We start from the raw sequence: 19631 nt of genomic DNA on the forward strand, positions 1-19631 counted from the left end.
ATTTTTTCCTGGGTTTATTTATTTATTTATTTTTAATCTCCCCAAGCAGTAATCCAAATGTAGAAGGTGTCAGCTCTGGAACAAATCTGGAAAGATCACTGTAGGAAGTAGGGTTAGCTTCACAACAGAGGGACCCACCCCAGGTGCCAATCGCCAAGAAAATTTGCATTTCAGTTTAATAGACGTGTAAGGAAATGACGAGGTGGCTCAGTGGCTAAGCTTTAAGATTAAGCTTTAAGATTTAGTTTATTTGTATGCCGCCCTTCTCCGGGAGGGACTCAGGGCGGCGAACAACTCAAAGGGGGATAAAGGGAACCTTAAACACAATACACATGATTAAAATAAACAAGAGTCATACAACCATACAAGTCGAGAGGGGAGGGGAACTCATCAACCCCAGGCCTGCCGGCACAGCCAGGTTTTGACGGCTTTCCGGAAGGCCTGGAGAGAGGTGAGGGTCCGAATCTCCGTGGGGAGTTCGTTCCAAAGGGCCGGAGCTGCCACAGAGAAGGCCCTCCCCTGGGTAGTAGCCAGGTGGCATTGGCTGGTGGACGGAACCCGGAGGAGGCCGGCCCTGTGTGATCTAACGGGTCTTTGGGAGGTAATTGGCAGCAGGCGGTCTCTCAAGTACCCAGGTCCAATACCATGAAGGGCTTTATAAGTTACGACTAGCACTTTGAAGCGTATCCGGAGACCGATCGGTAGCCAGTGCAGCTCGCGGAGGATAGGTGTAACGTGGGTGTACCGAGGTGCACCCACAATCGCTCGCGCGGCTGCATTCTGGACGAGTTGGAGTCTCCGAATACTCTTCAAGGGCTGCCCCATGTAGAGCGCATTGCAGTAGACGCTGAGCTTGTCGATCGGAAAGGTCGGCGGTTTGGCGGTTCGAATCCCTAGCGCTGCGTAACGGAGGGAGCTCCCGTTACTCGTCCCATTAACCAACCTAGAAGTTCGAAAGCAGGTCAAAAATGCAAGTCGGAAAACAGGGACTACCTTAGGTGGGAAGGTAACAGCGTTCATGGGCCAGGATATCGTCCTGGCAGCTCTCCAAGCTGTAAAGCCTTTGCTGGATGTGAATAAGCAGAATTCCCCATCAATTAATAAAAGGGGTTTTTTGTCGGGACAAGGAGTTTGCTTCAGGCTCTTGGGAAGCCTCGGTCAGAAAGAATATCATTGTTTTTGTGCCTCCAGCCCCTTGGAAGGATAAAAGAGGCCATTAACCAGTAGAATTCTACCACTGAATTGAATGCAAAGTGACAACATCAATTAAAATATCATTATCCAATAAAAAGTATCTTTAACCAATCGGTGTCCTTATTCCTCCTGTATGTGTATAATACACAGACAATTCCAAATACCCCCCACCCTTCTCTCAGAAGGGGTGGAGGGGCAGCCTTACTTAGGCAAACAAATTAATTTTTTTTTTACCCCATGCAAGGAATTGTCAGAGCAATCGTTCTGCATTCTCTTATTTTTTATCATAACTTTTCAACTCTCCAAACTGCGGGGGGAGAAGATTTATAACTTTCATTATTTCATGCACACGGAGAGACACCGATGCTGACCTCAGCTTCTTAAGGCTGAGATCGTTCATCACTTTACGGCTGATGGGATATTTATTTAGATCGGGGGTTTTACACGTCAGTCATAAAATATGGAAATGCTTGGCAAGTTGGGGTTTTTTTTCCCTTTTTAAAAAAAGATTCGAGGGTTGTTTTTTTTTGTCATTGCTTTTGCCTCCTTTTTGAGCGATCCTTCAGATCTGATTCCCTAAATTCTCTCTTCTCTTTTGAACATCAGAGGGCTTATTTGCAGTGATTTTTTTTTCCCCCTGTGAAAACAAAACAAAAATAAAAATTACACCGAGGGATGCCAACAGCTTTTCTTTTTTAAAATCAACTTGTTAAGTTGCTTGTTAAAAGAAGACAGCGCTAAAGGAGTAAGTTAGCAATTATTTAATAGAAATACAGAAGTCAAAATTCCGTTTTCATCCTTTTCTTTTTTTCTAATTCTTTTCTTTTTTTCATTTTTTTAATATATTTTTTTACTGTAGTGTAACATACTAACATAGCAGCTTCCCATGTTTCTTGGAGGAATAAAGGTTAGGGAATAGTAGATAAAGGTTTCCCTGGCACATATGTGCTAGTCGTTCCCGACTCTGGGGGGGCGGTGGTCATCTCCATTTCAAAGCCGAAGAGCCAGCGCTGTCCGAAGACGTCTCCGTGGTCATGTGGCCGGCATGACTCAATGCCGAAGGCGCACGGAATGCTGTTACCTTCCCACCAAAGGTGGTTCCTATTTTTCTACTTGCATTTTTACATCCTTTCGAAATTGCTAGTTTGGCAGAAGCTGGGACAAGTGACAGGAGCTCATTCCGTTATGCGGCGCTAGGGATTCAAACCGCCGACCTGCTGACCTTTCTGATCGACAATCTCAGTGTCTTAGCCACTGAGCTACCGTGTCCCTCTTAGGGAATTAATAGTAATTATTCATAGTATTCTTAAGCTTTACTCTATTATCCATTGGCGGAGGGTAGTTCAAAAGTTAAGGATGGAATTTTCACAGCTGGAATCAAATTTGTTGCAGCCTGGCTTGTACAAACTAGCCAACATGTGTGGCTTACTTAGAAAAAGGGGTCACGCAAAATTGTAGCTTGGTCCAATGTGCACCTTTGCAAAAATAACGTTGGAAAATGGCGGTCAACAGTTTGTTCGCTGACTTAATGTTCCAATTTCTTTCACAAGGTGTGTGGTTTCCTTGTTCTTTTAAAACTTCAACAGGAGAGAATTGGTTCTTGTATGTGAAGAGGGTTTGTTTGTTTGTTTCAGAAGTTGATGGTGGAATCCTTGAAGAAAAATCTGCAGCTGGCAGAGATCCAGATGTTTGGCATGTTGCGTTGAAAGTTGCTTGGGATATAGAGACACCAGGCTTAGCAATTCCACTTCATCAGGGAGATTGCTACTTTATGCTAGGTAAGTTCAAAAATGAAGTAGATATTCTATTTCCTACTTCATATTTATTTCTTAATTTTTAATTCCTATTCTACTCTACTCTACTCTATTCCACTCCACTTCTTTCTTTCTTTCTTTCTTTCTTTCTTTCTTTCTTTCTTTCTTTCTTTCTTTCTTTCTTTCTCTCTCCTCTCCTTCCCCTCTTCCTTCCTTCCCTCTCTCCCCCTCTCTCTCTTTCCTTCCTTCTTTCCTTTCTTTCTTTCTTTCTCTCTTTCTCTCCCTGCCTCCCGCCCCCTCCCCCTCCTTTCTTTCTCTCTTTCTCTCTCTCTTTCTCTCTCTTTCTTCTCTCCTCCTCTCTTTCTTTCTTCCTTCCTACCCACCCTCTCTCTCTCTCTTTCCTTCCTTCCTTCTTTCCCTCCTTCCTTTCTTTCTCTCTCTCTCCCTGCATCCCGCTCCCTCCTTTCTTTCTTTCTTTCTTTCTTTCTTTCTTTCTTTCTTTCTTTCTTTCTTTCTTTCTTTCTTTCTTTCTTTCTTTCTCTCTCTCCCTCCTAAGGTTCTAAAGAGAAATATCCTGACACTGAGAACCATTAATCAGTGAAATGATTCCCTCCCCCCTCCAATGTTGTGAGTGCTCCAACAGTAGAGGTTTTTAAGAAGAAACTGTATAACCATTTGTCTGAAATGTTATAGCATTTCCTACTTGAGCAGGGGGCTGGACTGGAAGACCTCCAAGGTCCCTTCTGTTATTCTGTTATTCCTTGGCTTTTCATGGGAAAAAAAGGACTATAACCCAGCTGTAATTATGGTCCAAAAGTGGGTATATTGTATATTTCAATCCTCCAGAGATAAATCTCATTGCTACACTGTAAATGGTTTATTGATGTTTAGCTTAGTGTTTTGGGGGGAATCGACCTAGTGATGGCTTGCCAGCTATGTTTTATGGTTCAGCAAACCCACTGTGGTTAATCACACTATGGGCTTGCACAATATTTAAAGCTGTATTGAAACGATATTTCCTCCAGTTCTAAAACAAGGGGAGTTTTTCTTCTGATGAATGAGGGGATGGGATCAAAGTTATGAGAAAACAGCCAAAGTTTTCCCAAAGCTGTGTTTTTTGCAAAACACAGCTTTTGCACAAAATTTTGCATAAATTATTATGTTAAACAAAAACGACTCAGACTAGGGAAGAAAATGTGCATTACAGAAATACACAGTACACGATGCATACAAATTATAATTTTATTCTGTATCATCGCTTTGGCCCTCAAGGAAAAAAATCCTGCCTAGATCATATAATGTAATTCATCCCAGCAGTAGGTGTTAGATGTTGCATAAGGCCGAAGGGCTCAGTGGCTAAGATGCTGAGCTTGTCGATCAGAAGGTCGGCAGTTCAGCGGTTCGAATCCCTAGCGATTCGAGTGAGCTCCCGTTACTTGCCCCAGCTTCTGCCAACCTAGCAGTTCGAAAGCACATAAAAATGCAAGTAGAAAAATAGAAACCACCTTTGGTGGGAAGGGAACAGCATTCCGTGCGCCTTCGCCGTTGAATCATGCCAGTCACATGACCACGGAGGCGTCTTAGGACAGCGCTGGCTCTTCGACTTTGAAACGGAGATGAACACCGCCCCCTAGAGTCGGGAATGACTAGCACATATGCGTGAGGGGAACCTTTGCCTTTATCTTATTGAAATTGGGATGAAAACTAGCCATAAGCCCCTTTTCCCCATGCTTTGAACGGTCTCTAAACAAACGGTTGTAAGCCAAGGACTACCTACACTCTACTCAACGAAGAAGCCACATTGTCTTAGACCTTGGCCCATGATTGAAACGCCTTCCCTTCTGCTCCACCACCAAGAAATATACCCAGAGCTGGATTTTGCGAGCCAATTTCCCCCCCACCCCACCCCACCATACCGGTCCCAAATTTTAGCTTCCGTGCCTTCCAAAAGCGAAAATACACACGTTGAATCCCCAGCTGTTTCTGATAGATCAAATGTGGCCCGGAGGTTACGAGGTTTAAACGCAGCTCCAGGATAAATTCAACCGGCCTCCCTTTGGTGGAGAATATAAGAGAGAATAAACATAATCAGGGGGCCGTCTGTGCGTTAGACTTCAAGGCCCATCCAAAACTTGTCTTCCCATTTAACCAGAAACGGGGAGCACCCTTGAGTAGAAGTGACGTGTGGTTGGAAAAATCACAGCCTTAACTGGGAACACTTTAGTATACAGATGCCTGCCAGCGGTTTTGCATCGGAAACCTGACCCCACTTTTGAGCTGCGTGCTGCCGATGTCTATTTCTTTTCTTTTTTTTCCCCCCAACCATCCTGAGCCCCTGAAATGTATTTATTGGTGCTCCCGCTTTGATGTCGCGAGCTTGCTAAGCTTACGACGTCTTGTTGGGTTTTCTGTTGATTAATTACACAAGGGTTTCTCCCCCTCAGCCCCCTAAATAGCTCGGTCTTCTTCTGGCTACCGTAGAATCATTTCTCTTTTTAGGAGCGTGTTGGCTTTTGAAATAATAGCGGGATAGTTTTGCAACCGGGCGAAAAACTCGGCTTGCAACCAGAACGGAGAGAGGAGAACATATTTTGTTGCTAAGCGAAACATGGGCGAAGTGGCCTTTGTCTTATTTGACGCCTTCCTTGCCGCAGTGGTTACTGTAAGTGAATCATGGCAGTGGTTAAGTGAGGAATGCGGTTGTTAAGTGACTTTGCTTGCCCGAAGATCGCAAAAAGGGGATCACGTGACCCCCGGGGCAATGCAGCCGTCATAAATAAAAGAGCCGAGGTGGCGCAGTGGTTAGGGTGCAGTACTGCAGGCCACTTCAGCTGACTGTTATCTGCAGTTCAGCAGTTCAAATCTCACCGGCTCAAGGTTGACTCAGCCTTCCATCCTTCCGAGGTGGGTGAAGTGAGGACCCAGACTGTGGGGGCAATATGCTGACTCTGTAAACCGCTTAGAGAGGGCTGAAAGCCCTATGAAGCGGTATATAAGTCTAACTGCTAACTGCTATAAATATGAGTCAGTTGCCAAGGGTTTGAATTTTGATCATGTGATCCTAGAAATGCTGCATTGGTCGCAAGTGTGAAAAAGGGTTGTAATTCACTTTTTTCAATGCTGTTGTAACTTTGAGCCGTCACTAAATGAACTGTTATAAGTCAAGGACTACCTGTATTCCCAGAAACAGCACCTGCCTTGGATTAAGGCTTCCCTCATTTCCACCAATGGCTTTATGGGTGAATACTTATGATCTGTCCTTTAATGGTCTTTTTCTAGATAATCTGAATATGACTCATCAACATTGTGTTTTGGCCGGGCGGCAGTCAAGATTCAGCTCCACACACAGAGTGGCGGAAGTGAGTAACGAAACGTTGTGGGAATGGCAATCAGGGGCCATTTTGGCGTAGCAGCTAGATAGTCCTGAAAAGTAGATAAAATAACTTTTATTGTCATTTTCTCTGTCCATTTTGAATATACTGTGATGTTGATTCTCCTTTGACGTTTTGGGTTGAAGAACTTGTTAAACGGCACACTTCAATTGTTTTTCTGGGCGACACAATCCAAGTGCATTGTTTAAGAAGACACACACACACACACACACAAACAAATCTAGTAGGTATAAAAGTGCAAGCAGAGCTGGAGGGTGGAGTTAAATGAGTCACTAGCTGTCAGCGTTCCAAATATCATGCAGAATTAAATCAGAGTCCAAGGCAGATCTATCCTTAAGGTTCCAATTTAATAAGACAGACATGTTGGCATCGTGCTGTGGAATCCCAATTCTGGAAGTGACATCAGAATTCCACCCAGTTAAAAGTTCATGATCTTGTCCCCACACCCACAATTCATCACATGGTCCAATCTTCTTCCATGCTGGCATTCACACCCAGCTGCTTCCAGTCAAGTGTACTGGTGTGGAGACAAAGGATGACCTTGGCTTCTAGTAAAGAATGAAAACAATACATTCCACAATCTCACTCCTGTCTATTCCCCCCTCCCATCAACTATACTAAAGAAACAGCATAATGAAATAAGAGAAAGTGTGGCAGGCCAAAATTCTAAAAGGAATATAATTGCAGGCCTGACACTAGCCTACAGTCATTTACGTTCCCACGAATGGTCCAAATTCAAAGTAAATATTTGTAAAAGTGTGTTTTTCAAAATTGTCATTAAAAAAACAACAACAATGTGGAGTAGCCCTTCCTTAGTTGTAAATGATGGTTTGCAGATCTCGGTTAAACTACTAGACTACTAAATTACAATGTGATTTACTTGGTTTTGGTTGTCTATGGGGTGAAATCCCAGTCTTTTTTCACACCAACTTCCTTTTGTGTGTGTGTGTGTGTGTAAATTCTAACAGTGCTCAACGGGGACCCTACCATACATCCTGGACAAATGCAAGGCAGCACTGGAGAATCTGAACACCGATGCTGATTTGAAGGTCCCGTGCTTGAAATCATTGGAGGTCGGAGATATAACGCAAGTGGAAAAAACTCACAATGAGGTGAGAAGGCGGGAGAGGGATGGCCACGCTGCAGATGTTAGGAAGTAGAGGAATCTTTTCCTTCTCTCTGGTTCTACTCTCTAGAAGATCATCGGCCTCGTTTTAGGTCTCCTCACAAGCATTTAGCATCAAAAAAATGGCCAGGCCTTAGAGCGCTAACAGATTAATTATAGCACATCTATCACAGTGGTGGGTTCCGGATACCGTTGCAACCGCTACGGTTGCAATGGGGCACGGGTCCTCCACATGAACACGTCTTACCTTCCAGCGATGCCTCCGCAAGCCTCTGCAACGCTCCAGCTACTCGGTGGAGCATCGTGCAGGCGCTGTATGTGCCATGAGCATGCACAGAAGCACAGAAGCCTGTAAGGGACAGGTAAGGAGCTCGGGCGGGCGAGTGTGCCCACCGGAACGGAACGGTATCCGGTGCTCCGGGCTGGCTCTGGTACACCCGTATAAGGGCGGATCGCCTGCAAGCCACCACTGATCTATTAATTAGAAGGGAAGATGTTTATAATATTCTTAACATAACTACATTCCCAGAAACATTTCACTGAGGTCTTCTTTCCTTGGTTCTTTTTCTTGTGACCCCAAAATAAGGAAAGGAATAAACGGAAGAGAAGGGAAGGATGAGAAAGGGAAGGGGAGGATAAGAGGAAAGGAAAGAGGGAAGGGAAAGGAAAAGAAGGGAAGGATAGCAATAGTCCTTAGACTTATATACTGATTTATGGGGCTTCCCAGCCCTGTTTCTAAGCGGTTTACAGAGTCAGCCTCCTGCCCCCCAAAATCTGGGTCCTCATTTTACCCGCCTCAGAAGGACGGAAGGCTGAGCCAACCTTGAGCCGGTGAGATTCGAACTGCCTGAATCGCAGCTAGCAGCCAGCTGAAGGAGCCTGCAGTGCTGCAGCCTAACCACTGCGCCACCTCAGCTCCTTTAGGATGGGGAAGTGGAGGGAAGGGAAAGGAAAGGAAGGGGAGGAGAGGGACGGGAAGGATAAGAGGAAAGGAAAGAAGCAAAGGAGAGGGGAGGAAAGGAAGGGAAGGATGTGGAAGGGGAGTATAAGAGGAAAGGAGAGGTAGGGAAGGATGAGGAATGGAAGGATAAGAGGAAAGGAAAGAAAAGGAAGGGAAGGATGATGAAAGGAAGGGAAGGATAAGAGGAAAGGAAAGAAGCAAAGGAGAGGGAAAGAGAGGAAAGGAAGGATGTGGAAGGGGAGTATAAGAAGAAAGGAAAGGCAGGGAAGGATGAGGAAGAGAAGGATAAGAGGAAAGGAAAAAAGGAAAGGGGAGGGGAGGATAAGAGGAAAGGAAAGAAGGAAGGGAAGGATGATGAAAGGAAGGGAAGGATAAGAGGAATGGAAAGAAGCAAAGGAGAGGAGAGGAAAGGAAGAAAGAGGAAGGGAAGGATAAGAGGAAAGGAAAGGAAAAGAAAGGAAAGGAGGAATGTCTCGAGTGACCTCCTCCAGCTTCAGATCCCCAGCTACCTTAGGGCGACACCCCGCAGCACCCCCAACTCTTGAGCATTCTGGAAGTTATATCCCCACACATCTGGATGGCACAGAATTGAGGAAGCTGCTCTGGAGGCTTTGATCTCTAAGCCTAGTTTCATCAAAGAGCCCGTATAAATCATCATCAGCTGCCCACCTGGCTTTAGTTGACTGGGAAATGTTAAGTAGGACTGGATTCTTGGCAGAAAGGATGGATCCGAGAACAGATTGCCAGGCCCGGGATGTGGACATTTTCTTTTTGAGTGTACAAATTACTTGAGGATAATGGAGGCAGTTTGGCTGTTTGGTGACCGAGAGCACTTTGAATTTCGGCTTTCGGCTATTAAAAAAAAAAAAAAGCACAGTCACCGATTTCCCGTCCTTCTGCTCCATGCCCTCAAACTGTGTCTCTCTAGAGCCGTGATGGCGATCTCTCTGTGGGCACAACAGCCGTCGCCCCAGCCCAGGTTTACCGTACATGCGCGCACACCTCCCGCTGGCCAGCTGGTCTTTGAGTCTATGCCATGGTTGCGTGGGGTGGATGCGCACAGGATTGGGGTGCTATCATTGCATTTTGAGGCCTCATGAAACACCCCCCCTCCCTGGTTTTGGCTTGCAGACCCGCGGGAGGGAGCGGGGGCTAGAAGACAAAGCTTAGAAGCCAAAAATGGGTGAGGGGGGCACGGCGCATGCGGGGGGGGGGGATTCAAACTGCCCAAATTGGAGGCAGCCAGCAATTGGCAGAAGTAGCGTGCAGTACTGCACTCTAACCACTGCACCATCATGGCTCTCAGTTGGCAGAACATATCAAATTCCCAGTGCTAGTCTTGGGAGACGCTGTCTCATCCACAGCCTAGAAGCAAAGTGTTCTGACCGAGGCTTCCCAAGAGCATGAAGCAAACTCCTGGTCCCGAGAAAAGCCACTTTTATTCATTGACTGTGAATTCTGCTCATTCACCTCCAGCAAAGTCTTTCAAGGGAGGATTTACGGTCACAAACCTTATCTGGCTTGGAGAGCTGCCAGGCTGATATCTGCAAAACTTGGCAAGGAGTCTCGGAGAGTCACAATCCAATTAAGTGAACTAATTTTCTCCTCCAAACTCCACTCCCCTTTCGCTCCTCTTTTATTTCCTCTGGGAGGGGCCATTCATCGTCCACATTTGGCCTTCCTCCCAAGTCGACCCCTGTTCTTTAGCTCTTCCCTTCGTCTGGCAACTCTGCGCATGCGCACACTGGGAACAGGCTCCTGCTGTTCTTCTGCCTCACTGATGTCTGGCTCTGAAGGCAGCTGATAACTGGCATATGGCTCTGGCCCCCTCTCTGCCTCCGACACAGAGCCCTCCTCAGAGCCTTCCCCAGACTCCAGGACTGGCCCATATTCCTCCCCAACCTCCTCACTCTCCGAATCTGCTTCCAGCTACGCTGGCGGGCCACAACACAAAGTTCAACCGCCGGCTTCTTTGCATCCTGCGTGTAAAATAGGACACCTTGCTTGTTCACTGGGGTGGAACTTGCCTCCCGGATCCCGAAATGAACACATGCCGCCAAGGTGTTTTGCGAGCTGGCTGTTAGGCTGCTGCTGGGAATCCCATTGATGTCCGAGGCTAATGCGTGTTTCCAGCGCATTGCACCAAAATGGCAACTCAGCCGGTGGTCCTGCTGGACCCCGGAAGAGAGGAAGGATAGTTCAATCCCTCGGGTGGCATTTAATAAGCCGAGTGCCTCTAAATAATTAACCGAGGGGACCGACGCCACCCTGGGCTCGCTAAATGTCAGTCCGCAGACTCTCTGGCCTTTTCTCCCAGGCCTTATTGACCGTCGCTCCCCAAGTGCGCCTTTCATATCGGCTTAAAGGGCGAAGCAGAGAGGGGCTGATGTGACACGGAGCTAACATCTTTGCTGCAAGCAGAGGAAGATCAAGAGTTTAAAAAGTGGGGAATCTGTACGCCGCTCTGCTTCGACAACGCGTACTGCGGTGGGCGCCAGTTTTTTTTTTTTGCCTTCAATGCGTTTTTCATTGCAACAGTAAAAATCCTTTACTGTTTACTGCATCCTTTCGCCTGTTCAGTTCCAGGAACAGGGAGAATTCAATGCCCCAAACATGGCCTAAATCACATCGATCCTTTGAGGGAAGGTCTCAAACACCACACCTCCCCCCTCTCCCGGCCAGCCGAACCAAGAGTCTAGAATCTCTTGGTGGCACAGAGTGGTTGATGCTGTGGCTTGTTAATTATCCATTGTCAATTGATTGTAACCTGCTTTCCATTGAGGACCTGAACACTGCAGGACTCAAAGAGAGGCCTGTGAAAATATCTACAGACGACCCCTCGCATCCTGGACATAAATTGTTTCAACCTCTACCCTCAAAGCGATGCTATAGGGCTCTGCACGCCAGAAGAACTAGACACAAAGACAGTTTTTTCCCCAAACGCCATCACTCTGCTAAACAACTAATTCCCACAGCACTATCAAATAATTCACTGAATTACTATTATTCTTCTCTTCTTCCTAGTACCAATTGCTTCCCACTGATGACTATAACCATGTTGCTTGTATCTTTACTATTTATATTGTTTTTTTTAGTTTCCTGGTATGATTTGATAGCTTATTAGTAACCTTGACCTTGACTATCACTAAATGTTGTATCTTCTTCTTCTTGATGAATGTATTTTTTTTTATTCTCTTTATGTACCCTGAGAGCATCTGCACCAAAGACAAATTCCTTGTGTGTCCAATCACACTTGGCGAATAAAGAATTCTATTCTGTTCTGTTCTGTTCTGTTCTATTACATTTCATTCTATTCTACATTTTAATATTCTATTCTATTCTACTCTACTCTACACTGTCAAATTATCTATTAATAATGTATTACTATTAATATTCTCTTCCTTCCTAGTATCTATCTCTTCCCACTTATGACTGTAACCATGTTGCTTGTATCTTTAAGTTTTATATTGTTTTTATTGTTTCCTAGTATGATTTGATTGCTTATTAGTAACCTATGACTATCACTAAGTGTTGTATCTTATGATTCTTGATGAATGTGTTCTATTTTATTTTTTTTCATGTACACTGAGAGCATCTGCACCAAGGACAAATTCCTTGTGTGTCCAATCACACTTGGCCAATAAAGAATTCTCTTCTCTTCTATTCTATTCTATTCTATGTTCCATTCTATTCTATTCTCTATTCCTATTCTATTCTAAAAAGAATGGGGGGAAAATAGCAAACGCTCTGGGAACTACTAAGGAGGAGCTATCCTCGCCCACTTTCTCTTACGCAAAGTCGCTAAACTTTGTGGTGTCTTGCTCCTACGGAGCTCAGCTTCTCGAACCTCCTTGGATTCTGGGCAACGTCCCATCGCATGAAAAGAAAGAAAGCCAGTTCGATGTGGTAGTTCAGGCACTGGGCTAGAAATCAGAGGAGACTGTGAGTTCTAGTTCTTAGGTGCGCAATCGGCTGGGTGAGCTTGCCCCACTTCCTCCCTCCCTCTCCCTCTCTCTCTCTCCCTCCCTCCCTCTTCCCTCCCTCCCTCCCTCCCTCCCTCTCTCTCTCTCTCTCTCCCTCTCTCTCTCTCTCTCTCTCTCTCTCAGCCTCCAGGAAGGAGGCAATGGCCAACGACTTCTGAATTCTTGCTAAGCAAACTGCAGGGACTTGTCTTGGCAGGAGCCCAAAACTGTCTTGAAGCCCCCTCCCCACTTTAAATACTAAAAACTATAGAGCCCACCTCTCCTTTCCCCTCTCTCTCCTTTATCATCCCTTAAGAAAAAAAGAAGAAGGAATGCCTTTAAATATGTCTCTCCTAAAAGTAAAACAGCACCTTTAAACACCGAAGGTTAAATAAACTTCAGCTGAACTCTGTCCTGGAAGGACACGCATTCTTAACTTTTGTATAATAAGTTAAAACTATTTATGTAACCTTTCTTTGAAAGGCTAACATCCACTCCTGTTAACCGGTGTCCACTAATCCTGCCCGTGTATTTTATACAAACAGGGTTGCTTTCTTGTATTTTCTTGTTATTTTTTTCTTTCCTATCTACAGTCTCTTTCTTTTGTTGTTTAAACAAAGTCTGTTGAAAGCTGTTACAACTCATCCAACAGGTATTTTAGCAGCTGTCGATTAAAAAGTCACTTCGGTATCCCCTTCTGTTTTGCCTAAAAGAGGAGGAAGCAGGGAGTATAAAATAGATTATATCTATCTATATCTATCTATCTATCTACCTCTATCTACCTATCTACCTATCTCTCTCTATTATCTATCCATCCATCCATCCATCCATATCTATTTATCTATCTATCTATCTATCTATCTATCTATCTATCTATCTATCTATCTATCTATCATCTATCTATCTATCTATCTATCTATCTATCATCTATCTATCTATCTCTATCTAGCTATCTAGCTATCTAGCTATCTAGCTATCTAGCTATCTAGCTATCTAGCTATCTAGCTACCTATCCCTATCTATTATCTATCTATCTATCCATCCATCCATCCATCCCTATATCTATCTATCTAGCTATCTGTCTGTCTATCTATCTATCTATCTATCTATCTATCTATCTATCTATCTATCTATACATACATACCTATCTATCTATCTATCTATCTATCTATCTATCTCTATATCTATCTATCTATCTATCTATCTATCTATCTATCTATCTATCTACCTACCTATCTACCTATCTACCTATCTCTATCTACCTATCTTTATCCATCCATCCATCCATCCCTATCTCTATATCTATCTATCTATCTATCTATCTATCTATCTATCTATCTATCTATCTATCTATCTATCTATCTAATCTATCTATCTATCTATCTATCTATCTATCTATCTATCTATCTATCTATCTATCTATCTATCTACCTATCTTCCCAGGTGAAAAGTTAATTGCAGAAAGAGAAATGTTGCTTCACCTCCAGGTTTCCCTTTGTTTGGGGGCCCAGAGCAACGTACGTTAGGATAAACAGAACACATTTCTTTGTAGTCACAGGTGAAGGCCGAGATGGAATCCCAAGTGTCTTTGGGTGTGATAAACTTGTCCACAGTAGCAGAGATAAATAGGCGGTTTCAACCACCAGGATTGACGTTCATTTGAAGTTTCTTTTTAAAAACAAACCTAGAACAAAGGAAGCACATTGAGAGCCGAGACTTACAAAGGAAAAGGAACTATGCTTGCCAATGAAATATTGAATGTTGTATGACTGGGTTGGCAACGTAAAATATTGAGCTGGGGAATTATTAACCTGCTGTATCGTTGTAAAGTGGAGAAAGCCGCTTTGGTCTAATGGTTAAGGGAACCATGCTAAAAAGTGAGAGACTGTGAGTTCTAGTCCCGCCTTAACTATGAAAGTCAACTGGATGACTTTGGGCCAATCACCAGGAGACAGTGAGTTCTAGTCCTGCCTTAGCTATGAAAGCCAACTGGGTGACTTTGGCCCAATCACCAAGAGATGGTGAGTTCTTGGCCATGAAAGTCAACAGTATGACTTTGGCCTATCACCAGTCAGTTCTGAAGGAGCTTCTTAGATGACAAACGAAACTTTTTCAAAGAAAAATCCAAGAAAGTCCAGTTGCCTTTTGGAAAAGCACATTCGGAAATCTGGATAATTATCTACACAGGGTTCAAACTGGCCAATGTTTAGGAGTTGACACTACTCAATTTTCTAGGAAATTAAAAGGGGGAAAATCCTACAGAAAGCTATCCGAACCATTTTCTTATACTTCCTAAAGAGGTGTCCATATGATTTACCGTGACTTGAACTCAACTGAAAAAGCAGACTGTTATAAACCACATTGTCAATTTTTTTTTAAATGTCTTTTTTACAGGTGGAATTTGAATGGCTACGACAGTTTTGGTTCCAGGGGAAACGGTACAGAAGATGTACTGATTGGTGGAACAAGCCCATGGCCAATCTAGAAGACCTTTGGAGACAAATGGAGCTCATGGTATGTTCTTCTTAACTTCTTAGGAGTGTATTCTGGACTTCTATTGCCTGTTGCTTCCAAATTACTAAATTTACACCAATGAGCAACTTATAAACCATGTGGCCTCAAATCATGATTAAATTTCAGCCTTGAAATTCAGTGGCCCAAAAAGCTAATTCTTCCATTTTTTTTAGCTTTCCAAAATAGGAGGCAAAATAGGTCTTCCTTAAAATAACCGTTGCAGTGATTCAAAACCACCAGCCCAGCCTCTCAAAAGACAGGTTGAATGTTGCTTTCCTGCCAGATAGTCTCTATGTCAATATTTTGCTTTTAAACCAAGTTCTGACTCTGTGATGATAACAAAATAGACTGTTCCTTTGGTGCTTTATCAAAGAACTGGGAACTTAACTGATTTGAAAAGTCATAAAGGAGGCCCTTGACTCTGGCCTGGGAGGACATCTCGATGCCTTGCTGTGTTAGAAGGACCTCTGCCACATCTCCATGGCCTCCAGGGTGAATGGTTGTTGTTGTTAGTTGCGAAGTTGTGTCCAACCCATCGCGACCCCATGGACAACATTCCTCCAGGCCTTCCTGTCCTCTACCATCCTCTGGAGTCCATTTAAGCTCACGCCGACTACTTCGGTGACTCCATCCAGCCACCTCATTCTCTGTCGTCCCTTTCTTCTTTTGCCCTCAATCTTTCCCAGCATGAGGCTCTTCTCCAGGGAGTCCTTCTTCCTTCTCATTAGGTGGCCAAAGTATTTGAGTTTCCTCTTCAGGATCTGGCCTTCTAAACAGCAGTCAGAGCTGATCTCCTCTAGGACTGACCGGTTGGATGGCCTTGCAGTCCAAGGGACTCGCAGGAGTCTTCTCCAGCACCAGAGTTCAAAGGCCTCCATTCTTTGGCACTCAGCCTCTCTTATGGTCCAACTTTCATAGCCATACACTGCAGCTGGGAAAATCGTAGCTTTGACTATGCACACTTTTGTTGGCAGGGTGATGCCTGTCTTTTTGTCTGTCTGTCTGTCTCTCTGTGTGTGTGTGTCTCTTTCTGTGTCTCTGTCTGTCTGTCTGCCTTCGTCTCTCTGTTTCTTTCTCTCTCTCTGTTTCTCTCTCTTTCCAATTGCAGTTTTCCTTCTTGTAAGTTACATCGGGCTGGGAAAAGGCCAAGGAAAGTTGTCGGGTTGTCATTTTATCTCTGCTGTGTGTCAGGAACATGGAAAAAATGTCCCCTGCCGGTGGAATTCTCAAGGGCCGCGTTCTTTACAAATGGGATGGTGTTACCATGTGGGCTTAATTGGAAACAGGGCCTATCGCCTTTTGGAGGGATTCAAGGTGATATTTATCAGTGATCTGGGAAAACCCTTTTTCTAAATAAAAAAAAAAAGATCAAGCTGCTTCTAATTTAGACCCCAAACGCACAATTTCATAACTTTGTGTGAACCGCCGTTCATCGGAGCTGTTTCGAAAGACGGCAGGGAACCGTCCTTCGTGAAGCCTCTTGGTTTTCGGCAAAACCCTTAAATACATTTTCCTGGTTGTTATCGTTCAATTTCTCTCTTCGCAATGTCTTTTCATACCTGTCCCGAGTCCCAAACATTTAATTATATATCTTTGAATATAGTTTTTACAGCAGGGGGCACTATTGAGCTACAGTCTCCAGGAAAGTCTGCTGTAGAAACATTATGCTTTTTATATATTGGGCTAAGTATCAAAAAATTTAGCTGTTTCTTCAAGTTAACCATAATCTCTAAGACTTTGTAATACAGGAAATCAGCTGTGGACTAACAAATTCAGCAGCAATTCAGCAGAGAAAGTGCCGCGGACGGGAGCAGATCTGATTTCCGTAGAATTAAACTTAAAAAAAAAAAAACCCATAAATATAACGTCTTTGTTTACATTGTAAAGGCTGCCCAGGGATATATATATATATATATCTTTAAACACGTCGTAAAAACAAGCTTACATCCTCACCTGCTTCTTAAAACAAAATCACCTGTTAGCAGAAGACAAACATAATTTAAGGCACAATTAATTTATTCTCTTATGCAAGGAGGACAATTTTTTTTTTCCAATTCCATCTGTACATTTTGAGGCTGCCACTCAGCTTTTGTTATTCCTCTGATTTATGACATTTATGGATTTTTTTTTTTTTAAAAAAATGGAACTCGAGTGTCATTTCAGGGATGTTAACGCTCCATTTATTTCCGACGTGTTAATAGAGCTTTTTCTTGAAGAATCCATCCCATTGTCCGCTTTGAGATTCCGTGGAAAGAAGAAGGGGGGGGAAAAAGGCCACTTTTTCCTACATTACATATACACATGTTATTATTTTATTATTCCAATGTTTATTCCTGGCATTTCTTTCCCTTCAGGGGAGGCTCACCTCGCCCTGGCTAGCTCTTGTGATGTAAATGCTAAACCTTTTATTTGAATGACATTCTGATAAAAATCCATTTGGCTTCCCTGGCTCTCTTTCTCTATTATGAGGCTGTGAATTGCGAAAGGTTGAAAGCCAAAAGCAAGTTTAAACTTTGGGTCTCCTCCTCCTCCTCCGTTTCTTCCCCCCCTCCTAACCCTTGTCTGTTTTTTTTAAAAAAAAATGTAAAAGCAATTGGTGTGAATGCACGCATGTGGAAAATACACGCAGGGCTGTATTAATCGTAGTGACCAGGATTCACACTTTTATCACCCTGAACATCGAGGCTGCCAATTCAAAGGCAGTGTTTCCATTTCAAAAGAGGCTGGAAAAATCTTGCTTTTTTTTCCCCCCCAGTCTGGCTGAAAACATCGCATGAGATATGGAAGCTGTTCTGAGATATAGTACGAACGAATCTGAGTCCCCAGGATCCAGCTTCATGCTCAAGCTGGCCAAACAGACATTTATTTATGTTTTACCTATGTTTTAATGTTGGGCTGAAGCTTGGAAAGATGAGAGAGGAAATTTTTTAAAAAAGGAGTCTGTTTATTGCAAACATGAGAGAGAGGCAAAGACAAATATAAAATTGTGTGTGTTTGTGTGTGCACGGAATCCCCTCCTCGTGAATTTCAAACGGGTTTTAAAAATAAGCGGGGGCTAAAATAATACTTTTGCTTGCTAAATCAAAGGAGTGGGATGGAGAAACCTTTGCAATCCGGGCAACGAAAGGCAGGGTTACGCACGAAATTGTTTCACATATATTTGGGAAAGAAAAGGGGGGGGGGGAGAGAAATCGCATAGCACAGTGAGGTTTGATTCTATGTTTAATGCGAGGGAGCGTGCATGATAGTACATACTTCATCTTGACGGCTTTAATTCAAATTGCATCGGCTTCCTCGTGATATCAGAAACCTGCGTTTAAGCAAGGGAGGTGAAAATACTATTTAAGCCCCTGCTAAATGTGGAAGAATTTGGCTGAGGCTAGGCAAAGATACGAAGGAGTGGTAACCTTCCAGCACATTAACATTTTTTTCTCTCCATAAAACCCTGCACTTATTTGTTGCTGTGTGCCGGCTGTCGCAGCTTTAAAGGAGGTATGCATCTTCAAACATTTTCATTATTTCCCGAAAAAAAGTTATGAGCAATAACCGGTAGCCCTTTTAGCATTCGCTACTGCAAAATTTTTGTAATTGCCCTCCACAGATACAGGATGTTATCCGATGAGATCCGAGGGGGACAATCAAGGATCTGTGTCTGCTCCAGTCTTACTGTTCTAGCTTCCTATTTTATCGTTCCTTTCGTGCTGTCTAGAGAACCCAACAATGGGGTGTGTGTGTGAAAGTCTATTTCATTTCCCTACAGGAAGGTTGTTTGTTTTTGTTTTTATTTAGTTTGTTAGTTTGTCAAACATATACGAGATAACAGGCATAGGTATAAACATGGACATGAACACAGGAAATGGGTACAAATAATTGGGGACAGTAGGACAGGGACGATAGGCAGGCTGGTGCGTTTATGCGCACCTCCTTACAGACCTCTTAGGAATGGGGTGAGGCCAGAGGTGGGTTCCTACCACTTCGCACCTATTCGGTAGAACCGGTTCATCAAATCTACCGAACCAGTTAGAAGAGGTTCCACCAGTGGACCCGGAAAGCAGGACACACCTACAGAAGAGGTTCCAAAAAAATTTGAAACCCACCACTGCCACACACACACACACACACACACACACACACACACACACACACACACACAGACTTACAGAGAGAGAAAGAGAAAGAAAGGAAGAAAGAAAGAAAAAAGAAAGAAAGAAAGAGAGTGAGAGAGAGATGAAAGAAAAAAAGGAAAAAGGGACAGAGAAACAAAAGGAAGGAAAGAGAGAGAGAGAGAAAAAAAACATGGCTGTCAAGCCACTCCCACCAGGTCACATGGCCGTCAAGCCACTCCCACAAAGAAAGCCACACCCACAGAGTAGGTTTGAAATTTTTTTGAAACCCACCACTGGGTGAGGCCCACGGTGGACAGTTTGAGATTGAAGCTGTGGGGGTTTGAGGATGTAACAATGGAGTCAGGTAGAGCATTCCAGGTGTTGACCACTCTGTTGCTGAAGTCCTATTTTCTGCAATCGAGTTCGGAGCGGTTAACCTTGAGTTTGTAACTCTTGTTTGCCCGTGTATTATTGCGGTTGAAGCTGAAGTAGCCGTTGACAGGTTGGACATTGTAGCAGACAATTTTGTGTACTAGGCTTAGGTCATACCTTAATTGGCATAGTTCCAGGTTGTCAAAGCCCAAAATTTCGAGCCTGGTGGCGTAAGGGATTCTATTGTGAG

The 19631-nt window shown here is 43.8% G+C and overlaps 1 protein-coding gene across 2 annotated transcripts in view; it reads left to right on the forward strand.

The window, feature by feature from the left end:
- Nucleotides 1-19631, forward strand: part of FTO (FTO alpha-ketoglutarate dependent dioxygenase) — a 184278-nt gene that overhangs the window by 46795 nt on the left and 117852 nt on the right. For both annotated transcript variants that reach the window (XM_087729364.1, XM_087729365.1), the window contains exons 4-7: nucleotides 2829-2972; nucleotides 6228-6307; nucleotides 7309-7452; nucleotides 14784-14903. In XM_087729364.1, coding sequence (XP_087585490.1) covers nucleotides 2829-2972; nucleotides 6228-6307; nucleotides 7309-7452; nucleotides 14784-14903 — 488 coding nt within the window. The remainder of the gene's footprint in view (nucleotides 1-2828; nucleotides 2973-6227; nucleotides 6308-7308; nucleotides 7453-14783; nucleotides 14904-19631) is intronic.

Source organism: Thamnophis sirtalis, unplaced genomic scaffold (genome assembly GCF_051295495.1).
Source record: "Thamnophis sirtalis isolate CommonGarterSnake01/CBP01778 unplaced genomic scaffold, rThaSir2_p1.2 scaffold_14, whole genome shotgun sequence".
In the NCBI taxonomy this organism is placed as follows: domain Eukaryota; kingdom Metazoa; phylum Chordata; class Lepidosauria; order Squamata; family Natricidae; genus Thamnophis; species Thamnophis sirtalis.